Genomic DNA, 20,001 nt, shown 5'->3' with positions numbered 1-20,001 from the left:
CTAAAATATAAACCTTGGTTGTAAAAAAACAAAGTTGTCCTTTAAGTAAAAGGCCTGTGTTCAAAATGTTACTTGAGTAAAAGTACAAAAGCATTGGCATCAAAATATACTTAAAGTACCAAAAGTAAAAGTACAAAATGTTTGAAAAAAGCAGATCTACAAGCTCACTTATTTTCAAATAGCCCAGGTATAACATGGGGCTAAAGTGGTTCATGTATGTTTTATAATACAATAATTTATATCTGCAAAGTAGGCTACCTAGTAACTAAAGTTTTCAAATAATTGTAGTGGAGTAAAAGTACAATATTTGCCTATAGTGGAGTAGAAGTAAAAGTTCTGAACATTTTAAATATTTAACTAAAGTGATAATGCCTCAAAATTGTACTTAAGTACAGTACTTGAGTACATGTACTTAATTACTTTATACCACTGTTGAGGAGCCACTGAGCCAGATGTGTGTATGAGGTGTCACGTTGTCAAGGCCCCGCCTCCCCCTGCAAGGCATTGCGTTAAAAACCGAAAGTAAATTAGTGATAGTGAAGTACGTAGCCTACAGGAGCCTACAGACTACCTACTGCCGACCAGAGCTGCTCTACCGCCTAATAACTTTGAGAACTTTGTGACCGCAGTAAGACCAGTAAATCTCTTCTTTTATATTACTGTATACATACATACCAATTGCACCTATCTGAGGATTAATTATAGGCTAAGCCAGATATGTTGCAAGACTTGGTTGGAACTCAACCAGCCTGTTGTTTTTTTTAAGGTGGGGTCGCGGGCAAATCATGTTGAAAAGCGTCTAATACACCGAGCACAAAAAAAATTACTCAAAGGAAACATTTAAAAAAAAAAGAAACTAAAACTGAAAACATTTTTTCTTTAAATCCAGAATGGGTCATTACCATGTCAGCTTGTGAGGGACAATTTCGTCAAAATATTGTATTTTTTGCCACGGACATACATACCACTATAAACATATAGGATGGATTAGCAATTAGCAAACATTACTTCTAGCTGTCTGTCTTATTCTCCCCTGTCCTGACACAAACATGTACGACAGTGTTGCCATGTCTGCTTATTATAAGCAACTTTGGGCTTATTTTTTATCATTTATTTAAGTTGCTTCTAAATATTGGTAGTTGCGGGTTGCAGTTGTTTGTCTTGTTTCTAAAGTGTAGTTGCTTATTTGGGCTTGTTTCCTAATGTTGTTTAACCAGCGTTTCTCAAACGTTTTCATGTCAAGGACCCCCAAAAATTAATATGTATTTGTCCACGGACCTCCCTCTGAAAATATTTTGTCCCAGGGACCCCCGCGTACTAGATTTGGGTATTTAATTAGGCTTCGTCCACACATACACGGTCATTTTTATAAACGTAGCTTTTGCATTTTCGTTTTTGAAAAGATGTGCGTCTACACGGCCCCGTTTACAAAAATATCTCTGTCCACACTACAACGTATTAAGACGGTAAAACAAAGCTGTCATCGCGAGACTGTCTATTTACAGCGGTCAACAACTGCAACAACTGTCTCGCGATGACAGCCAAATATATCTTAAAGATTTATCTTTGTAATTTTGTCTTAAAATATACAGTAGTGCCCGGTCTGTGCTCTTCTCAATAAAATGATACATTAAGCAGTGAGCACATCAAAAATCAGAAAACAATGTGTATTATGTCTTCTTATATTTCCCTGAACCGATTAAAGTTTGCAATCTTTCAAATAAATGTTTATTCAAACGCTTGTCCACCTCCCAATGCGTAACGCAATGTTATCTCTCTTTGAAATAAGCAGCGACTGGATTTAAGTGACAAACAAGCCACGGATAAGATGGCAAATCAAATGTGTTTATAAAGGTTTTTATTATATTATTATTATTGTAGTAAAAAACCTTTTTTTTTACTTAAGTAAAAGTATCAATACTGCAATATAGAAATACTCTGTTACAAGTAAAAGTCCGGAATTCAAAATGTACTTCAGTTAAAGTATAAAAGTATTGTTTTGCAATAATTTTCAAAATCTACAAAGTAACTTGTAACGTTAAAGTTTTAAAATAATTGTAGTGGAGTAAAAGTACAATATTTTCCTCTGAGTTGTAGACTACATCTCAGAGGTTACTTTGTAGATTTTGATTATTATTACAAAACAAAACATACATCACCCACTTCAACCCTATACCTTTTGGCCATTTGAAAATAGCCAATCTACATGCTTGTGAGCTTGTAGATCTGCTATTTTCATAATAATTGTATACATTTTTTACATTAGAAAACTTCTGAAATGGGACATTCTGCATAATGAGTACTTTATACTTTTGGTACTTTAAGTACATTTTAATACAAATACTTTTGTACTTTTACTCAAGTAAATTTTGAATTCCAGACTTTTACTTGTAACAGAGTATTTCTACATTGGAGTATTGATACTTTTACTTAAGCTTGAATTATCTGGATGGATGGGCATGGTAGACTGGTACAGTAGCTCAAAATCCAGGGGGTCCCCAACAAAAGTAGTTAATACAGATGATGAATGCACACATCAGCTGTTGGGGTGCTGGCTTTAAAGAGAATCATGAAATAATCCACCTGGCTCTCATTGAATTCAATGCACATGTCAGGGCTCCTATGCCACCCAGTGCGTAACATAACGTTATTCCTTAAAATAAGGAGAGAGACGGTGTGGGTGCGCATTTTGGCATACAGTGGAAACTGCAGTCCTACAGTGTTTGCCAATGTGGGATTACCATATTCTGTAACATTATAAACTGTCTTTGTCAAGAATGATACCATCACATCGTCCTGAATGGAATACATTTTGTATATTAATTTAACCCATTACAGAGCAGTGGGCAGTGCGCGCTCTGTGGAGACCCGACTGCTGCTGTTTTGCAAATAAAGAGCAGTGCTGTCCCCGGGCCGTGACACCATGCACATTCATGACAGGACTTCAATCTCCCGCCGTGGCCAAAAACCACGTTATATCCTTAATTGATGTTGCATATCCTCAGAAGGACAGTTGCCTACTGTCGGACTGTAGGCTGCCCAAGTTGAGAGACCTCGCTCTCTCTCCATGAAAATATTCCAGCTAAATCCTTTCCACTTGTACGCGCTCCTATGTCTTAACAGAGCCAGATCTGCAAATATATAGATCTGCATTACTGTTATAGCACTTGTTTAAATGGATGAATGATTAAGCATCTAACTTATAACATTGTAAATATGTTAGATATTAAATTAAATTTAAGATAATGAAGATAATGAAGATAATGAAAAGATCTAGGCTGTATCTTTATTTAAAGATGCCACGGACACGTTTGTCCATGTACGGACATGTGGATGAACCCTAAAAAAAATTATACACACTTCAGGAAGTTACATGGGATTTACATTTCAAAATGACTATCTTCATTCATTTATTTTTTAACACTGTTCCTCTCTACAGGTTCAGCATGACGACAGCCAAAGATGCAATTGTGCGTAGAAAAACAGTCCTACAGGATATTTTGTGTGAAGACCCCGACCTCGTCCTTCACACAGCAGAGCAGGAGAAGCTTATAACCCACCGGGAACACAGAAATCTGAAAAACATCAACCAGGGCACTCCAGAAGACAAAATCGGTGGACTTGTGGACAAGATGATTGGAAAAGGAGAAAGCACGTGCAAAGCCTTCCTGGACATGCTACAAACTGATGATGGCATCAAGAAGAATATCACTAGGCTGGAGGAGATACAGTGGGACGACAATGCAGGTTCATTACCTTGATATTAGGCTACTTTAACTTAACTGATCATAATTCAAACAAGTGCCAGACGTGTTGTGGCGTTAAAGTTGCTGTAGTTTTCTGAATGTGGTGTGTGTGTTTGTTACAGTGGCGTTGACCTCATGACCATTCTCACTGTGTGTGTGTGTGTGTGTGTGTGTGTGTGTGTGTGTGTGTGTGTGTGTGTGTGTGTGTGTGTGTGTGTGTGTGTGTGTGTGTGTGTGTGTGTCTCTCACAGTGGCGCTGACCTCATGACCATTCTCTATCGGGTTAATGACGACGTGGCCCAGAAGGGGGCGTTTGGGATCACGCAGATGCCTGAAGCTAAGAAGGTCACCCTGAGGAAGAAGCCGGTGTTCACACCCATCTCCAATTGATTCCAAACGACTGAGTGCCAGAGGTGTAAAGAAACTAAATACATTTACTCAAGTACTGTACTTTAAGTACAATTTTTAGGTATTTTTTTTTACTTTACTGGAGTATTTCCAATTTTCTATAATTTTACTTATACTCCACTACATCTCAAAGGGAAATATTTTTACTCCACTATAATTATTTGAAAACTTTAGTTACTAATAGTCATAGTACTTTGAAGATTTTGATTATTATTACAAAACCATCTCACAACGCGTTGGAAAGCGACACGTTGCAAGCTTGTAGATCGGCTATTTTCAAAGGATTCTTTAAGATTTTATACGTTTGAAAACTTGTGAAATAGTATATTTTGATGGCAATACTTTTACTCAAGTAAATTTTCAATACCAAACTTGTACTTAAACTTGACAGACTATTTCTACAAGAGGGTATTGATACTTTTACTTAAGTAAAAAATGTGAGGACTTCTTCCATCACTGCTGAGTGCTTTCACACACAACACACAAATCATGTTGGTTAACCACTTAAACCCCATAATGGTTGACCGGAGTTCCTCAGGGCTCTATACAAGTATTTTCTGTTTTCTGTTATTGTGGGGGAAATCTTTCGCTAAAAATAGCCGATTGCGAGTGAGCTTGTCGATCTGGTATTTTCTGTGATAGCTTTCCCCACCTGCTGGGGTTTAAAGGGTTAATACTGTTAATACAAGTGAACGAGTTAAGTTGTATTCGTGGGCCAATCATCTCAGCTCATATCATGTAATTATACACACACATGTGTTTGATTTTTAGTAAACACTTTATTTTACCATTAGGGTTAACCCTAAATAAATATAAATCACACACACACACACACACACACACACACACACACACACACACACACACACACACACACACACACACACACACACACACACACACACACACACACACACACATTAAAGGATCATCAATAGAAATATGTGTGGTAAACATCAGATTAAAACTAACTAATCCAGTAAATTATGTGATAATAAATGTGAGACCAAAATCTTGTAACTCCTGGACATTCCCAAAAAGTGCTCAGGCAAAGGATATATAATTTGTTCGATACCTACTGTGTCCTACCGTGTTTTAACACAATTTATTTCGTTATTGTTTGTTTCAATATTATTTTTATTTATTTTTATTTTTCCCCTTTTAGCAAACTTTCTCCACAGTGGTGGGCAGGACATTTTCCCCTGTGCCACAAGGGATTCCCTATTGATTTGTCTTAATAATAACCACAGGTTAAAGCTGCATTATGTCATGTGTGTTTTTCAAAAATAAAATATAATTTTGTCCAATCTGTATGGTAGAGTATGTTAAAGGTACTGTATAGTTCACCCCAAAAAAACGTTTTTTTCCTATCGATTAGTCCGATTAGATGACCGGCAGCGGTTCCGGTAGGAGACTCAAAGAGTCTCCTTTGTGTCTCCTACCGGAACCGCTGCAGGTCATCAAACTATTGGCTTCTAATCGATAGAAAAAAGTCATTTAGGGGGGAACTATCCCTTCAATACAATATAACTTATACAATTGAGTGCTTGTATTTGGTTTCCCTGCCTTCTATTAATAGTCCATGAGCCAGAGTCCCAAAATTGAGCAATGATTATCGAAAGAGTGGGCAGAACCAAACCTATATTAAATTGTTCATAGGGTCTAAATAAATATATGATAACCTTTCCACAAGAGTAGCTTTTTCATAGTTATCACACATTTTGTTATTTTCCCCATACGTACATGACAGGTGAAAAAATGATTTAAAAAAAAAAAGAGTTATCATAATGAAACTTTCTGAGTTGATTACTTACATGAAGACAATGATTTATCGTATTACAAGTTTTCTGAAATTGTATATTTAAATATGCAAATTAGGCATTAGGAAAATATGCCCAAATTTGCATAACTTTCCAGAATCAACATTGGAACATTGGACAAAGCCAGAGTCAACATTCTTATTTCATTTTGTAAGATGTTGGAGTCAAAGGTTTTTAACGAGGGAATATTCAATATCTGGCTCAATTTTGGGGCTCTGGCTCATGGACTAAATGCCAAATTTGCATATTTAAATATACAATTTCAGAAAACTTGTAATACGATAAATCATTGACTTCATGTAAGTAATCAACTCAGGAAGTTTCATTATGATAACTCTTTTTTAAATGTTGTCATTTTTTCCATGAAACCATGAAAAAGCTACTCCTGTGGAAAGGTTATCATATATTTATTTACTCGTATTGACCCTATGAACAATTTAATATAGGTTTGGTTTTGCCCACTCTTTCTATATTGAAATCTTGTCTGGCTCATGGACTATAAGACATTTAGATCGTGTCAAAGGTCATGTCTCACCGAGACACAGGATCTGACATAAAGATTTACCTGATGGTCAAGATTGGTCGAGATTTCCCCCTCCCATACAAGCACATGGGAGGGAGGGAGAGAGAGAGAGAGAGAGAGAGAGAGAGAGAGAGAGAGAGAGAGAGAGAGAGAGAGAGAGAGAGAGAGAGAGAGAGAGAGAGAGAGAGAGAGAGCAGGAGAACTACAGCTAAACTTCAGAATCAGAGCAAGTTAACGATGGCTCGTTGACCCCGATTTGACCAGGCACTAGGCAATCAACAGCACTAATTAATGGCAGCTGTAATTCTTGTGTCTGTGTGTTTAATATCCAACTGAATGTTTTCTGCAGCCTAGATATCAAGTAATTCCCTGTATAGGGACCCTCTCCCTCATGTTAAACTTAAAGTTTATGTTTCTATTTCTCCTCAAAAGGACAACTTTATTTCCCATTCTGAACGACAAGCCTAATATTATTATTGCATTTTGGCTCTGTGCAAGCCAATGTTCAGAGGCATTGGCCGGGTTTCCCAAAAGAATTTCAGCTCGTGCGTAGCCTAGAAGCTGCGTAAGAGCCTCCACGCAGCTGCGCAGTAGCAACCCCGCTATGCACTATCTTCATTAGTAGCAGCTGTTTGTGCCCTACGTGCCATCTAAACTGGCTTCGGGAGACAGCATCGTCATAGGTTCTCAAGTGCACAGCGTTATGTGTGTGCTAAAACTACATTCGGGAAACAGCATGCACGTAAAGACCTCCTGGACGAAGCCATACGTAAAGCCTACGTAAACTACGTAGTGCTGTCCTACACTACACACACAGCAGTTTAAACACCCTTTGCGAATATATACTGTACAGTGAAATGGATCATAAAAATACCACACACACACACACACACACACACACACACACACACACACACACACACACACACACACACACACACACACACACCTATATATATATATATATATATATATATATATATATATATATATATATATATATATATAATTACGGCCGTCCCGGCGCGTAACGTGCGACGCCTATCCAAAGAAACAGACATACAAGCTATCAACACACTGCGACATGCCGTGTTAATAGCTTGCAGATCTGTTCTTTTGGGTAGGGCGAGCGGCTATTATGAGGAACTGCTGCGCTGGATATATGTGTAGTAGCCCCCACAGTCAAATTAGCCAGAAGCGGCGTGCAACAGACCTAGCTATCGGGCTCAGGCTTATTGGCATGACTGGTAACACGTTGGACTGGCGAGTGGGAGCTTCGGGTTCAATCCCAGCTCACTGCTTCCACTACATATGCAAGAACCCGGCGATTATAAATTGTAGCATACTTTCACACGGATGATCCGAACATCTGATAAAAATACTATCGGTGACAGAGCCAACTGTCAGATGTCCTGAAGCTGCCCACTCTAAATACAACGTTTGAATAATATATTTATGCATTAAATTACAGTGGTGAGGTGACATTTGCCAGGTAAATAAAACACTAAAGTGTCCCCATTGTGCAAGTCAATTAAATATACTTAAAATACCAAAAGTTAAAGTATGCAGAATGTCCCATTTCCCAAGTCTACTATGTATAAACATCTTTTGAAAATAGCAGATCTATTTGTGAGCTTGTAGATCTGCTATTTTCAAAAGATGTTTTAACCATTCATAAACATGGCCAGCTGTCACTTTGTGAGAGGAACTGGGGACTTTCATCATAACGTTTAACTATAAAACATCGAAATTAAGGAAACATGTTTAGCTCAGCATCATTTATATAGGCTACCTTTAGTTAACTTGGCATATGCTTAATATTTAAGCATATCAGATGATCGGATCAGAGATCATCCGTGAGAGTACAGTACAATTTGTAAACTTCGGGTTCATGCATAGAGGACGAAGCAGCGCAGCCGCTCGCCCTACCCAAAAGAACAGATCTGCTTTTTTGGGTAGGCACTTTACGCACCGGCCCGCTCGTAACAAACTGCTGCGTAGGGCAGCACTCAGGGCTACAGCCTCTCCCAAGGCTACGTGCATGCTGTTTCCCTAATGTAGTTTTAGAAGACACGTAACGCCGTGCACTTGAGAACCTACGACGATGGTGTCTCCCGAAGCCAGTTTAGATGGCACGTAGGGCACACACAGCTGCTACTAACGAAGATAGTGCGTAGCGGCGTTGCTACTGCGCAGCTGCGTGGAGGCTCTAACGCAGCTTCTAGGCTACGCACGAGCTGAAATCCGTTTGGGAAACCCAGCCAATGTCAGTATATAACTTAATTTCTTTAATTCATATTTCTTTAGTTGCCAATTCAACTGTAAGCCAGTGTTTTGAGACATAGTCTTTTATTGCTACAAAATAAATGGATAGAAATGCATTCTACATGCATAAATACAAAAATAATAATAATAAATAGAAATGCCCTCCAACATGATTGGATTGGTGATTGCTATCGGCCTGATCGGACCACCTCTATTTATAACCATGTAACATTGACTCAATTACTAGGTTCCACGGTATTTTAGTGTTTTAGAATGGTTTAACAATGAATTGTATCATTTCATAAAGGATTTTACTTGATTATTAAAACATAATCTATTTTTGCTTGATAACTGGTCATTTTAGGTTGTTTTTAATGTCCGCGGAAAATTAACTATCAAGACGCGGAATCAAGGATTGGTCTCCGCAGAATCAGGATTGTTCTCAGCGGAATCAAGACTTTTTCTCTGCGGAATCCTGGGGGGACTATTTGGTTTCATTTAACTAGTTTAACGCATAATAAGTAAGATCATAGATTATACACTTTATACCTGGGGTCTTCAACGTTTTTTGGGGCCAAGAACCCCTTATAGATGAGACAGAGATGAAGCAGGGACCCCCAACTACTGTACATATTGCATAACATTGTGTTGCAGATTAAACTTTTTCATAGATTTCATAGATAGCTTTATAGACAGGTTTGACAGCACTGTCATCAGTGTTTTGTAAGTAAACTTGACTCAGTACTTTGTCTGCTCCTTTTCCCCTCTAGACCAAATCTCTTCACTGAAAATAGCCGAGCATGTGAGCATGTAGAAAAAAGTTCCTATCACAAATATTTGGCAGGCCCCCCTGTAGTAACTCTGAGGACCCTCTAGGGGTCCTGGACCCCCTGTTGAAGACCTTCTTAGGGGGTTCTTACCAGGGGGTCCACAGCTAAATTAGTTAATATAGCGTCATATTAACTATTTTTTCATTTTGACCACATTAACCATATTTTATACATTGGCTATTTGAAAATAGCAAATCTGCAGACTCTCTGTTAAGTAAAAGGCCTGTGTTCAAAATGTTACTTGAGTAAAAGTACAAAAGCATTGGCATCAAAATATACTTAAAGTACCAAAAGTAAAAGTACAAAATGTTTGAAAAAAGCAGATCTACAAGCTCACTTATTTTCAAATAGCCCAGGTATAAAATGGGGCTAAAGTGGTTCATGTATGTTTTATAATACAATAATTTATATCTGCAAAGTAGGCTACCTAGTAACTAAAGTTTTCAAATAATTGTAGTGGAGTAAAAATACAATATTTGCCTATAGTGGAGTAGAAGTAAAAGTTCTGAACATTTTAAATATTTAACTAAAGTGATAATGCCTCAAAATTGTACTTAAGTACAGTACTTGAGTACATGTACTTAATTACTTTACACTACTGTTGAGGAGCCACTGAGCCAGATGTGTGTATGAGGTGTCACGTTGCTTAAAGGGTTAGTTCAGATTTTTTGAGTATTTTCTGTAGGAAATACTTACCATTAATGTAGTGGTTGCAAAGGTATTAATTGATTGCCCGAGTCCCGTGGTCAGAGTTATGGTCCGTTTCTGATAAACTCTGTCACATGGTACTAATCTTTGTGTCCAGAATCACTGCGCCGCGGCAGCCTACTCACGCACAAAATATATGACACAAAAAATAGTACCAGGTGACAGAGGGGTCGAAATTGAACGAAACCTGCTCTATATGGTAGAAATAGGTCAACAATACAAATGACGCTAGTTTTTTTAATTAATTTATTTTTAATGAGCGGCCCCCACCAAATCTACTAATCTACCGGAACTACATTCATATTTATCAGAAACGGACCATAACTCTGACCACGGGACTCGGGCAATCAATTAATACCTTTGCAACCACTACATTAATGGTAAGTATTTCCTACAGAAAATACTCAAAAAATCTGAACTAACCCTTTAAGGTCAAGGCCCCGCCTCCCCCTGCAAGGCATTGCGTTAAAAAACGAAAGTAAATTAGTGACAGTGAAGTACGTAGCCTACAGGAGCCTACAAACTACCTACTGCCAACCAGAGCTGCTCTACCACCTAATAACTTTGAGAACTTTGTGACCGCAGTAAGACCAGTAAATCTCTTCTTTTATATTACTGTATACATACCAATTACCTATCTGAGGATTCATTATGTTTTAAGGCTAGCCAGATGTTGCAAGACTTGGTTGGAACTCAAAGCCTGTTGTTTTTTTTAAGGTGGGGTCGCGGGCAAATCATGTTGAAAAGCGTCTAATACACCGAGCACAAAAAAAATTACTCAAAGAAAACATTTAAAAAAAAGAAACTAAAACTGAAAACATTTTTTTTTAAATCCAGAATGGGTCATTACCATGTCAGCTTGTGAGGGACAATTTCGTCAAAATATTGTATTTTTTGCCACGGACATACATACCACTATAAACATATAGGATGGATTAGCAATTAGCAAACATTACTTCTAGGCTAGAAGTAATGTTTGCTAAGTAATTGCTAATCCATCCTATATGTTTATGTATATGTTTCTAGCTGTCTGTCTTATTCTCCCCTGTCCTGACACAAACATGTACGGACAGTGTTGCCATGTCTGCTTATTATAAGAAACTTTGGGCTTATTTTTTATCATTTATTTAAGTTGCTTCTAAATATTGGTAATTGCGGGTTGCGGTTGTTTGTCTTGTTTCTAAAGTGTAGTTGCTTATTTGGGCTTGTTTCCTAATGTTGTTTAACCAGTGTTTCTCAAACGTTTTCATGTCAAGGACCCCCAAAAATTAATATGTATTTGTCCACGGACCTCCCTCTGAAAATATTTTGTCCCAGGGACCCCCGCGTACTAGATTTGGGTATTTAATTAGGCTTCGTCCACACATACACGGTCATTTTTATAAACGTAGCTTTTGCATTTTCGTTTTTGAAAAGATGTGCGTCTACACGGCCCCGTTTACAAAAATATCTCTGTCCACACTACAACGTATTAAGACGGTAAAACAAAGCTGTCATCGCGAGACTGTCTATTTACAGCAGTCAACAACTGCAACAACTGTCTCGCGATGACAGCCAAATATATCTTAAAGATTTATCTTTGTAATTTTGTCTTAAAATATACATAGTGCCCGGTCTGTGCTCTTCTTTGGATTTCTCAATAAAATTATACATTAAGCAGTGAGCACATCAAAAATCAGAAAACAATGTGTATTATGTCTTCTTATATTTCCCTGAACCGATTAAAGTTTGCAATCTTTCAAATAAATGTTGCGTAATGCAATGTTATCTCTCTTTGAAATAACGAGCCACGGATAAGATGGCAAATCAAATGTGTTTATAAAGGTTTTTATTATATTATTATTAATTATTATTGTAGTAAAAAAAAAGTGTTTTTTTTACTTAAGTAAAAGTATCATTACTGCAATATAGAAATACTCTGTTACAAGTAAAAGTCCGGAATTCAAAATGTACTTCAGTTAAAGTATAAAAGTATTGTTTTGCAATAATTTTCGAAATCTACAAAGTAACTTGTAACGTTAAAGTTTTAAAATAATTGTAGTGGAGTAAAAGTACAATATTTTCCTCTGAGTTGTAGACTACATCTCAGAGGTTACTTTGTAGATTTTGATTATTATTACAAAACAAAACATACATCACCCACTTCAACCCTATACCTTTTGGCCATTTGAAAATAGCCAATCTGCTTGTGAGCTTGTAGATCTGCTATTTTCAAAATAATTTTATACATTTTAGAAATTAGAAAGAAGAAAACTTCTGAAATAGGACATTCTGCATAATGAGTACTTTATACTTTTGGTACTTTAAGTACATTTTAATATTTTGAATTCCAGACTTTTACTTGTAACAGAGTATTTCTACATTGGAGTATTGATACTTTTACTTAAGCTTGAATTATCTGGATGGATGGGCATGGTAGACTGGTACAGTAGCTCAAAATCCAGGGGGTCCCCAACAAAAGTAGTTAATACAGATGATGAATGCACACATCAGCTGTTGGGGTGCTGGCTTTAAAGAGAATCATGAAATAATCCACCTGGCTCTCATTGAATTCAATGCACGTGTCAGGGCTCCTATGCCACCCAGTGCGTAACATAACGTTATTTTCTCGATCCTTAAAATAAGGAGAGAGACGGTGTGGGTGCGCATTTTGGCATACAGTGGAAACTGCAGTCCTACAGTGTTTGCCAATGTGGGATTACCATATTCTGTAACATTATAAACTTTCTTTGTCAAGAATGATACCATCACATCGTCCTGAATGGAATACATTTTGTATATTAATTTAACCCATTACAGAGCAGTGGGCAGTGCGCGCTCTGTGGAGACCTGACTGCTGCTGTTTTGCAAATAAAGAGCAGTGCTGTCCCCGGGCCGTGACACCATGCACATTCATGACAGGACTTCAATCTCCCGCCGTGGCCAAAAACCACGTTATATCCTTAAGTGATGTTGCATATCCTCAGAAGGACAGTTACCTACTGTCGGACTGTAGGCTGCCCAAGTTGAGAGACCTCGCTCTCTCTCCATGAAAATATTCCAGCTAAATCCTTTCCGCTTGTACGCGCTCCTATGTCTTAACAGAGCCAGATCTGCAAATATATAGATCTGCATGACTGTTCTAGCACTTGTTTAAATGGATGAATGATTAAGCATCTAACTTATAACATTGTAAATATGTTAGATTGTTTTTAAATCGCTTGATCTTAATTGCTTGTAGGCCTAATTATGTCAATTGGAAATATTTGATAAATGAGGGCACACAATCACATGTCCCACAACCCAGTGGCCTATTAATGGGGATTTTTGAATTATAAAATGCAGATTTGAATGCACATCACCTGTTGGGGTGCTGGGTTAAAAAGAGGATCATGAAAAGGTCCTTGTATGAAATTTACTGGAGCGATGAGTCTACACGTTTGATTTGATTGTTAATTATGATTGACGTATAATTTTACAAAATGTTTCCTCGGCGCAAACACAATTTTGTTTATTCATAGGCCTACAGAATATAATTCGTTCCTATAGAACATTAGCCTGGTAAAGCCCGTCCCTCCGGAATTCTCATTTCCATTTGATTCCTGAAATAAAATACAAATGAGATTTCTGGAGGGAGGGTTTACCAGGCTAATAGAACATAGCCTATAATGCAAGTGTATGCAGTCAACATGCAATGACAGTGAGGAATATTAAATACATGATGTAGACTATGGGCTAATTATTGCCAGACCCAAGGGGTCGGGCTTACATGAGGCTTTGTATCTGTTTCGTCCATACATGGGCAGGGGTCATTTGTCCTCCGGCCCCAGCCAAAAAAAAGTTTGTGACTTCCCCTTTCGTCATACATGGGCAGGGGGTCATTTGTCCTCCGGCCCCAGGCAAAAAAAAGTTTGTGACGTCCTCTTTCGTCACAAACTATTCATGACATCATGAACTTCAGTTATAAAGTGGTTTGTAGGTGTGTTACATACTAGGACTTAATTTTGGGTCTGGCAGAACCAGGTCTCCTGGTATTGTATCTAGTTATATTAATTACAGTACTCCCACTGCACGTGCTTATAATGTGAAAACCTCCGTTTATGCCGTCCACACAACGACTTATAAACAGAGTTTTTAAAAATCTACACTGTGGCCGGAGTTCTCAAAAAGATGCGTTTACAAAAACCCTCCTGCGTGTGGACGAACCCCCCCAAACGCAAATAAATAGCTACGTTTATAAAAAATACCCGGGTACGTGTGGACGTGACTGACTGTGACTGACATCTCTGACTGACATATCCTAAATTATACAGGAAGATAATGAAAAGATCTAGGCTGTATCTTTATTTAAAGATGCCACGGACACGTTTGTCCATGTACGGACATGTGGATGAACCCTAAAAAAAAATATACACACATCAGGAAGTTACATGGGATTTACATTTCAAAACGACTGTATCTTCATTCATTTATTTTTTAACACTGTTCCTCTCTTCAGGTTCAGCATGACGACAGCCAAAGATGCAATTGTGCGTAGAAAAACAGTCCTACAGGATATTCTGTGTGAAGACCCCGACCTCGTCCTTCACACAGCAGAGCAGGAGAAGCTTATAACCCACCGGGAACACAGAAATCTGAAAAACATCAACCAGGGCACTCCAGAAGACAAAATCGGCGGACTTCTGGACAAGATGATTGGAAAAGCAGAAAGCACGTGCAAAGCCTTCCTGGACATGCTACAAACTGATGATGGCATCAAGAAGAATATCACTAGGCTGGAGGAGATACAGTGGGACGACAATGCAGGTTCATTACCTTGATAATACTTTAACTTACCCATTAAGACCTGAGGCTGATTCTAAAAATGTCTTCTAAATCCTAACAGTTTTCTTAAAAACCTACATTGCTATATCAGTGGTTCTCAAACTTTTTCATGTCGAGGACCACCCAAATTATATGTATTTAGCTGCAATTGTGTGTGGTTTGAAAATTGTGTTGATTTGTGGAGATAATCCTGATGAATCAAACGTGTGATATATAATAACATAAGCCTTTTTTTGCTACAGAGCTTATTTTCTTAATTTATCCAAAACTCAATGCAAATTTTTGGAATGTGATTTTGTTTTTTGTTTTAGTTTTTAACACAGGTGGTCCTGTCCACAACAAAGTACAGGAGGCAGTATGTGTAAGTAAAAGTAGTGAAACATTCACAAAAAACAACAATAACAATATTATAAAAACTCCTTTTGCATACAGATAGTAGTAACTTTGTATTTTGGTCTGATTAGTCCTGGAGCATGCATTGTAGTGTACCATTGTGTATGAAGTGCAAAACCAAAACATCTATCTTTGCTGTTTTTAGGACGATCAGTACAAGTTGACCAGCAAACCTACAGGTCTCTGTCTGATCATGAACAATGAGATCTTTCCCGGCTCTCCACCTAGAGCTGGAACAAACCAGGATGCTGGTATGAATGTTGTTTGGATGCTATGGCACTTACGCTCATGCTCTTACTGTTGGTTGTTTGTAATGTTGGTTATCTACAGGAGTGGTTCTCAACCTTTTCAGGCCGTGACTCTGCAACGTAATCATATTTGAACTGGGGACCCCCCCACCCTGACAATCCCTTGGAATGTAGGAGTTGAGGCATTACATTTTGTTTGACTCAGTTCCACAGAGAAATATTGTGAAAATAGCAGATCTACAAGCTCAGTTTTGAGCTTGTAGATCGTCTATTTACACACTTTTTGCCCCTTTCTTATATTATTTGACAATTTGGTCAATGTTTAAAGGAGTAATTCACCCCAAAAATGCCTTATTTCCTATCAATTACACACACTATGAAGCCTTGAATTCATGGAGATTATTTTGTAGGAGACTCAGTAGGAGACTATTTCCGCCGGTCATCAAATTATTGGTTTAGGAATGAGACAAAAACAAAATAATCTCCATAAATTCAAGGCTTCATGGGGTGTGTAATTGATAGGAAATAAGTATTTTTTTTTGGGTGAACTACTCCTTTAACCAGTTTTTATAGTATAGTTTGTTGATTACTTGTTGATGCAGTAATTTCTTTTTGGTATTAAAAGTCCTTAAATTGTCAATTCACTCACTGTCATCTGGGGAACCCCCCCAAAATACTGTGGGTACCCCCCTGAGGTTCCCGACCCACAGGTTGAGAACCACTGATCTACAGATCCTTCTATGACTGCAATGGTCGTAAACTGCTCTTCACAAGAGTGTCAATTTCAAATCTAAAATGTAAACATGAGAAGTAAATGCTATGCTGTAATGGTAGTGTTTCTTTGGAGGTTGAACATTAATGAGTTTGTTTGGTTGTTTGTTTGTTTTTTTCCTGCCCTGTAGTTGACTTGGCACGTACATTCAGCTGGCTGGGCTTCAGAGTGCTGATGTTTAAAGACCAAACCAAGATCCAAATGGAGGAGACACTGAAACTCCTGTCTTCTTTGGAGAACCTCTTCGAGCTACCGATGTACGGGAAAGTACGGGAATGGTCCGGAGACGAGTTCACCGACTTTAATGCTGGCGATCCTCCACAGCACGGAGACGCCTTCGTTTGCTGCGTCATGAGTCACGGGGACAAGGGCGCTGTCTTCGGGACCGACTGCAAGCGTCTCTGCATTGATGACATCACTACGACGTTCAATGGGGTGAAATGCCCGCTCCTTGACAAAATTCAAGGTGTTCTTCATCCAGGCCTGTCAGAAAGAGAGGAATAGTCAGTCTGGGGGTCAAGCAGACAACTCTGCAGAAGGAGACGCCACACCTTCTAGGATGGTCGTGAAAGCAGAAGCAGATTTCCTGGTCGCCATGGCCACCGTGGAGAATTATGCGGCAAACAGACACGCAATAAACGGGACCTGGTTCATGCAGTGTTTGTGGAAACAACTACGAGAGTTCTGTCCCAGGTAACTCTCAAAATCATTATAAATCATTATCGTTATTAAGGAATGCAGTTTTGAAAGTCAAACTTTGTCCACAATAATTATTGTTAAATGTTCATAATTGCCTTCATTGCTGCATGTACTACATAGTTTAAAGTTGTTGGAGTGTTCTGAATGTTGTGTGTGTGTGTTTGTTACAGTGGTGTTGACCTCATGACCATTCTCTATCGGGTTAATGACGACGTGGCCCAGAAGGGGGCGTTTGGGGGCACGCAGATGCCTGAAGCTAAAAAGGTCACCCTGAGGAAAAAGCTGGTGTTCACGCCCATCTCCAATTGATTCCAAACGACAAGCTCACATGCGTTGTTTTTGAAGTGGGTCTTCCTATCTTGCTCATGACAAAGAAAAGGCAACTGCAATCCAAATTGAGATTGATGGGACATGAATATATACATAGGGTGGGGTGGCTCAGGGTAGAGGACAGAGTACAGAACTTGGCAATGAGCCTGGTCTTCAAGATACTCAAGGGACCAGTGCCCTGTTCACTACCTGTGTGGCTATTTCAAAAAGGTGAGTGGTGCCCACGGGCACATCCCCAAATTCGGCACAAACATGGGGATGAATTAATTCTACTGCTATGCCACCAAAATGTGGAATGCCCTACCACAACCCATCAAAAAGTGAGACTCCCCACCGTCCTTCAAGATGTCTAGACATAAATATCTTGGGTGACAACTGTCTCTATTTCTCTTCCACTCTCTCGCTCTCCTGCTGCTGTCATGTTCAAAGTTCCAGGAATTGTAGGGCAGGCTATCAATGCTGTTGGAGATAATCTCTGCCACACACTCTTGATTGATTTCCTTTTGAAAAAGTGTTGGACTTGATGTAATTTATACATTGAGTTAAACAGTATCGAGACTTTACCTTTGGCACCCATATTCCAGTTCTATGCATTGTCTGGATACACCAGAACCCTTTTGAACTTGATTGAAACATCTGGGTTAATAGTGACAGTCTACATAATTACATTATAGAACATGGGCCTTGTTTTTTTATTTATTCCACGTCAGTTGACAACTGGTGCCAAGTCACAGTGATAGAGCCTGCCTTATCTTATCTACCACACACTGGACTCTACCCCCACCCATTCATAATAATTGTCCCATATTTTGCAATAGTTAACCACTTAAACCCCATATGGTTGAGCGGAGTCCCTCAGGCTCTATACTAGTGTCTTTTCTGTTTTCTGTTATGCTGGGGAAAGCTTTCGCTGAAAATACCCGATTGACAAGCTCACAACGCGTCACAGCGTGACACAATTTGCTATTTTCTGTGAGAGCTGCACTTTGCTCAGGCAAAGGACATAAAGTACATAAGGGACCCTGTTGGCAACAATTTCTTGGTGCTAAAATCTGTATCAATTTGTAGCAAATAAGCTGGTGATTGAGATAAATTTATAGAAATGTTTCATAATCTTAGAATCGATATTTCCATAACATTTTAAATCTATGTTCCACATTGTTGTAATCGCTATATAATTTGTTCGATACCTACTGTATCCTACCGTGTTTTAACACCATTTATTGTGTTGTTGTTATTGTTTGTTTATTATTGTTTAATATACTTTTTTTTTTTTACTTTTTCCCCTTTTAGCAAACTATATAGTCTCCACAGTGGTGGGCAGGACATTTTCCCCTGTGCCACCCGGGCCTATTGATTTGTCTTTAATAATAACCACAGGTTAAAGCTGCACTATGTTTTCCCCATAAATTAAATATAATTTTGTCCAATCTGTATGGTAAAGTATGTTAATTCAATATAACTTATACAATTGGGGTGGTTTTATTTTGTCTCCCCCCCACTTCTATTAAGACAAATTAAGTCAAAGGTCATGTCTCACCTAGACACAGGATCTGACACAAATGTTTACCTGATGGTCAAGATTAAATTGACCATCAGGTAGGCAGGCTCTATTAGCTCAATGATAAAAAGGTTAGCACTTGCGCAGGAAACTGAGTTCAAATCCGGGGTAGAAGAGCAAAGTTACATAGTGCAGCTTTAAGTGTATTTTGAAGGTTCAGAAAAGTGCTATACACGTTTGATGCATTATCCTTCATATTTCAAATATTGCTGTACATGCCTGTTAAGACAATGTCTTGGTATAAGCTGTGATATATGCCTTCGACACACCATTTTCTGAGAATAAAATACTTATTTTACTCAAACTTTTAATGTTTTTATTTGATTGTACTGAAAGTTGCATTATGAAGTGAACGCTATATGCCAGTCAAGATTCCTAATGGCTGTATTGTTCAACAACTGAGACATTGATTTGGTTTAATTTAACTAGTTTAACGCACATTAAGTAAGATCATAGATTACACACTTTATACCAGGGGTCTTCAACGGTTCTTTGGGCCAAGGACCCCTTATAGATGAGACAGAGATGAAGCAGGGACCCCCCACTACATATTGCATAACATTGTGTTGCAGAATACACTTTTTCATAGATTTCATAGATGGCTTCATAGACTTGTTTGACAGCACTGTCATGGGTCATCAGTGTTTTGTAAGTAAACTTGACTCTGTACTTGATCTGCTCCTTTTTCCCTCTACACCAAAACTCTTCACTGAAAATAGCCGAGCATGTGAGCACGTAGATCTGCTATTTACGGTGATGCTAGGGTTCAAGTGGTTAATATGAAGAAAAAAGTTCCTATCAAAAAGATTTGGCGGCCGCCCCCTGTAGTAACTCTGAGGACCCTCTAGGGGTCCTGGACCCCCTGTTGAAGACCCATACTTTATAGCATTGGATC

At 38.5% G+C, this 20,001-nt stretch overlaps 1 protein-coding gene and 1 long non-coding RNA gene across 3 annotated transcripts; both read left to right on the top strand.

Annotated features, from left to right (window-relative positions):
• Positions 1–516: 516 nt before the first annotated feature.
• LOC308081288 lies at positions 517–5,079 on the top strand. The gene is made up of 3 exons (XR_013932820.1): positions 517–628; positions 3,440–3,747; positions 3,998–5,079. It is a non-coding gene; the product is annotated as an uncharacterized lncRNA (long non-coding RNA).
• A 5,730-nt stretch (positions 5,080–10,809) lies between these two features.
• On the top strand, positions 10,810–19,410 carry LOC308081289 (caspase-8-like). 2 transcript variants are annotated; one of them, XM_080457671.1, is made up of 6 exons: positions 10,810–10,884; positions 14,778–15,085; positions 15,415–15,464; positions 15,642–15,747; positions 16,647–17,209; positions 17,386–19,410. In XM_080457671.1, exons 2-5 carry the CDS (start codon positions 14,785–14,787, stop codon positions 17,018–17,020), a joined length of 831 nt encoding a protein of 276 aa, XP_080313797.1. In that variant the 5' UTR covers positions 10,810–10,884; positions 14,778–14,784; the 3' UTR covers positions 17,021–17,209; positions 17,386–19,410. The 2 variants fall into 2 exon arrangements, with proteins under 2 accessions (XP_080313797.1, XP_080313798.1); XM_080457672.1 differs by having other exon boundaries at positions 10,850–10,893; positions 15,427–15,464.
• The last annotated feature ends 591 nt before the right edge of the window (positions 19,411–20,001 follow it).

This window comes from Gymnoscopelus braueri, assembly GCF_963280865.1.
Source record: "Gymnoscopelus braueri genome assembly, contig: SCAFFOLD_220, whole genome shotgun sequence".
NCBI lineage: Eukaryota > Metazoa > Chordata > Actinopteri > Myctophiformes > Myctophidae > Gymnoscopelus > Gymnoscopelus braueri.
The sequence above is the reverse complement of the archived record's forward strand: the minus strand, read 5'-3'. Positions and strand labels throughout refer to the sequence as shown.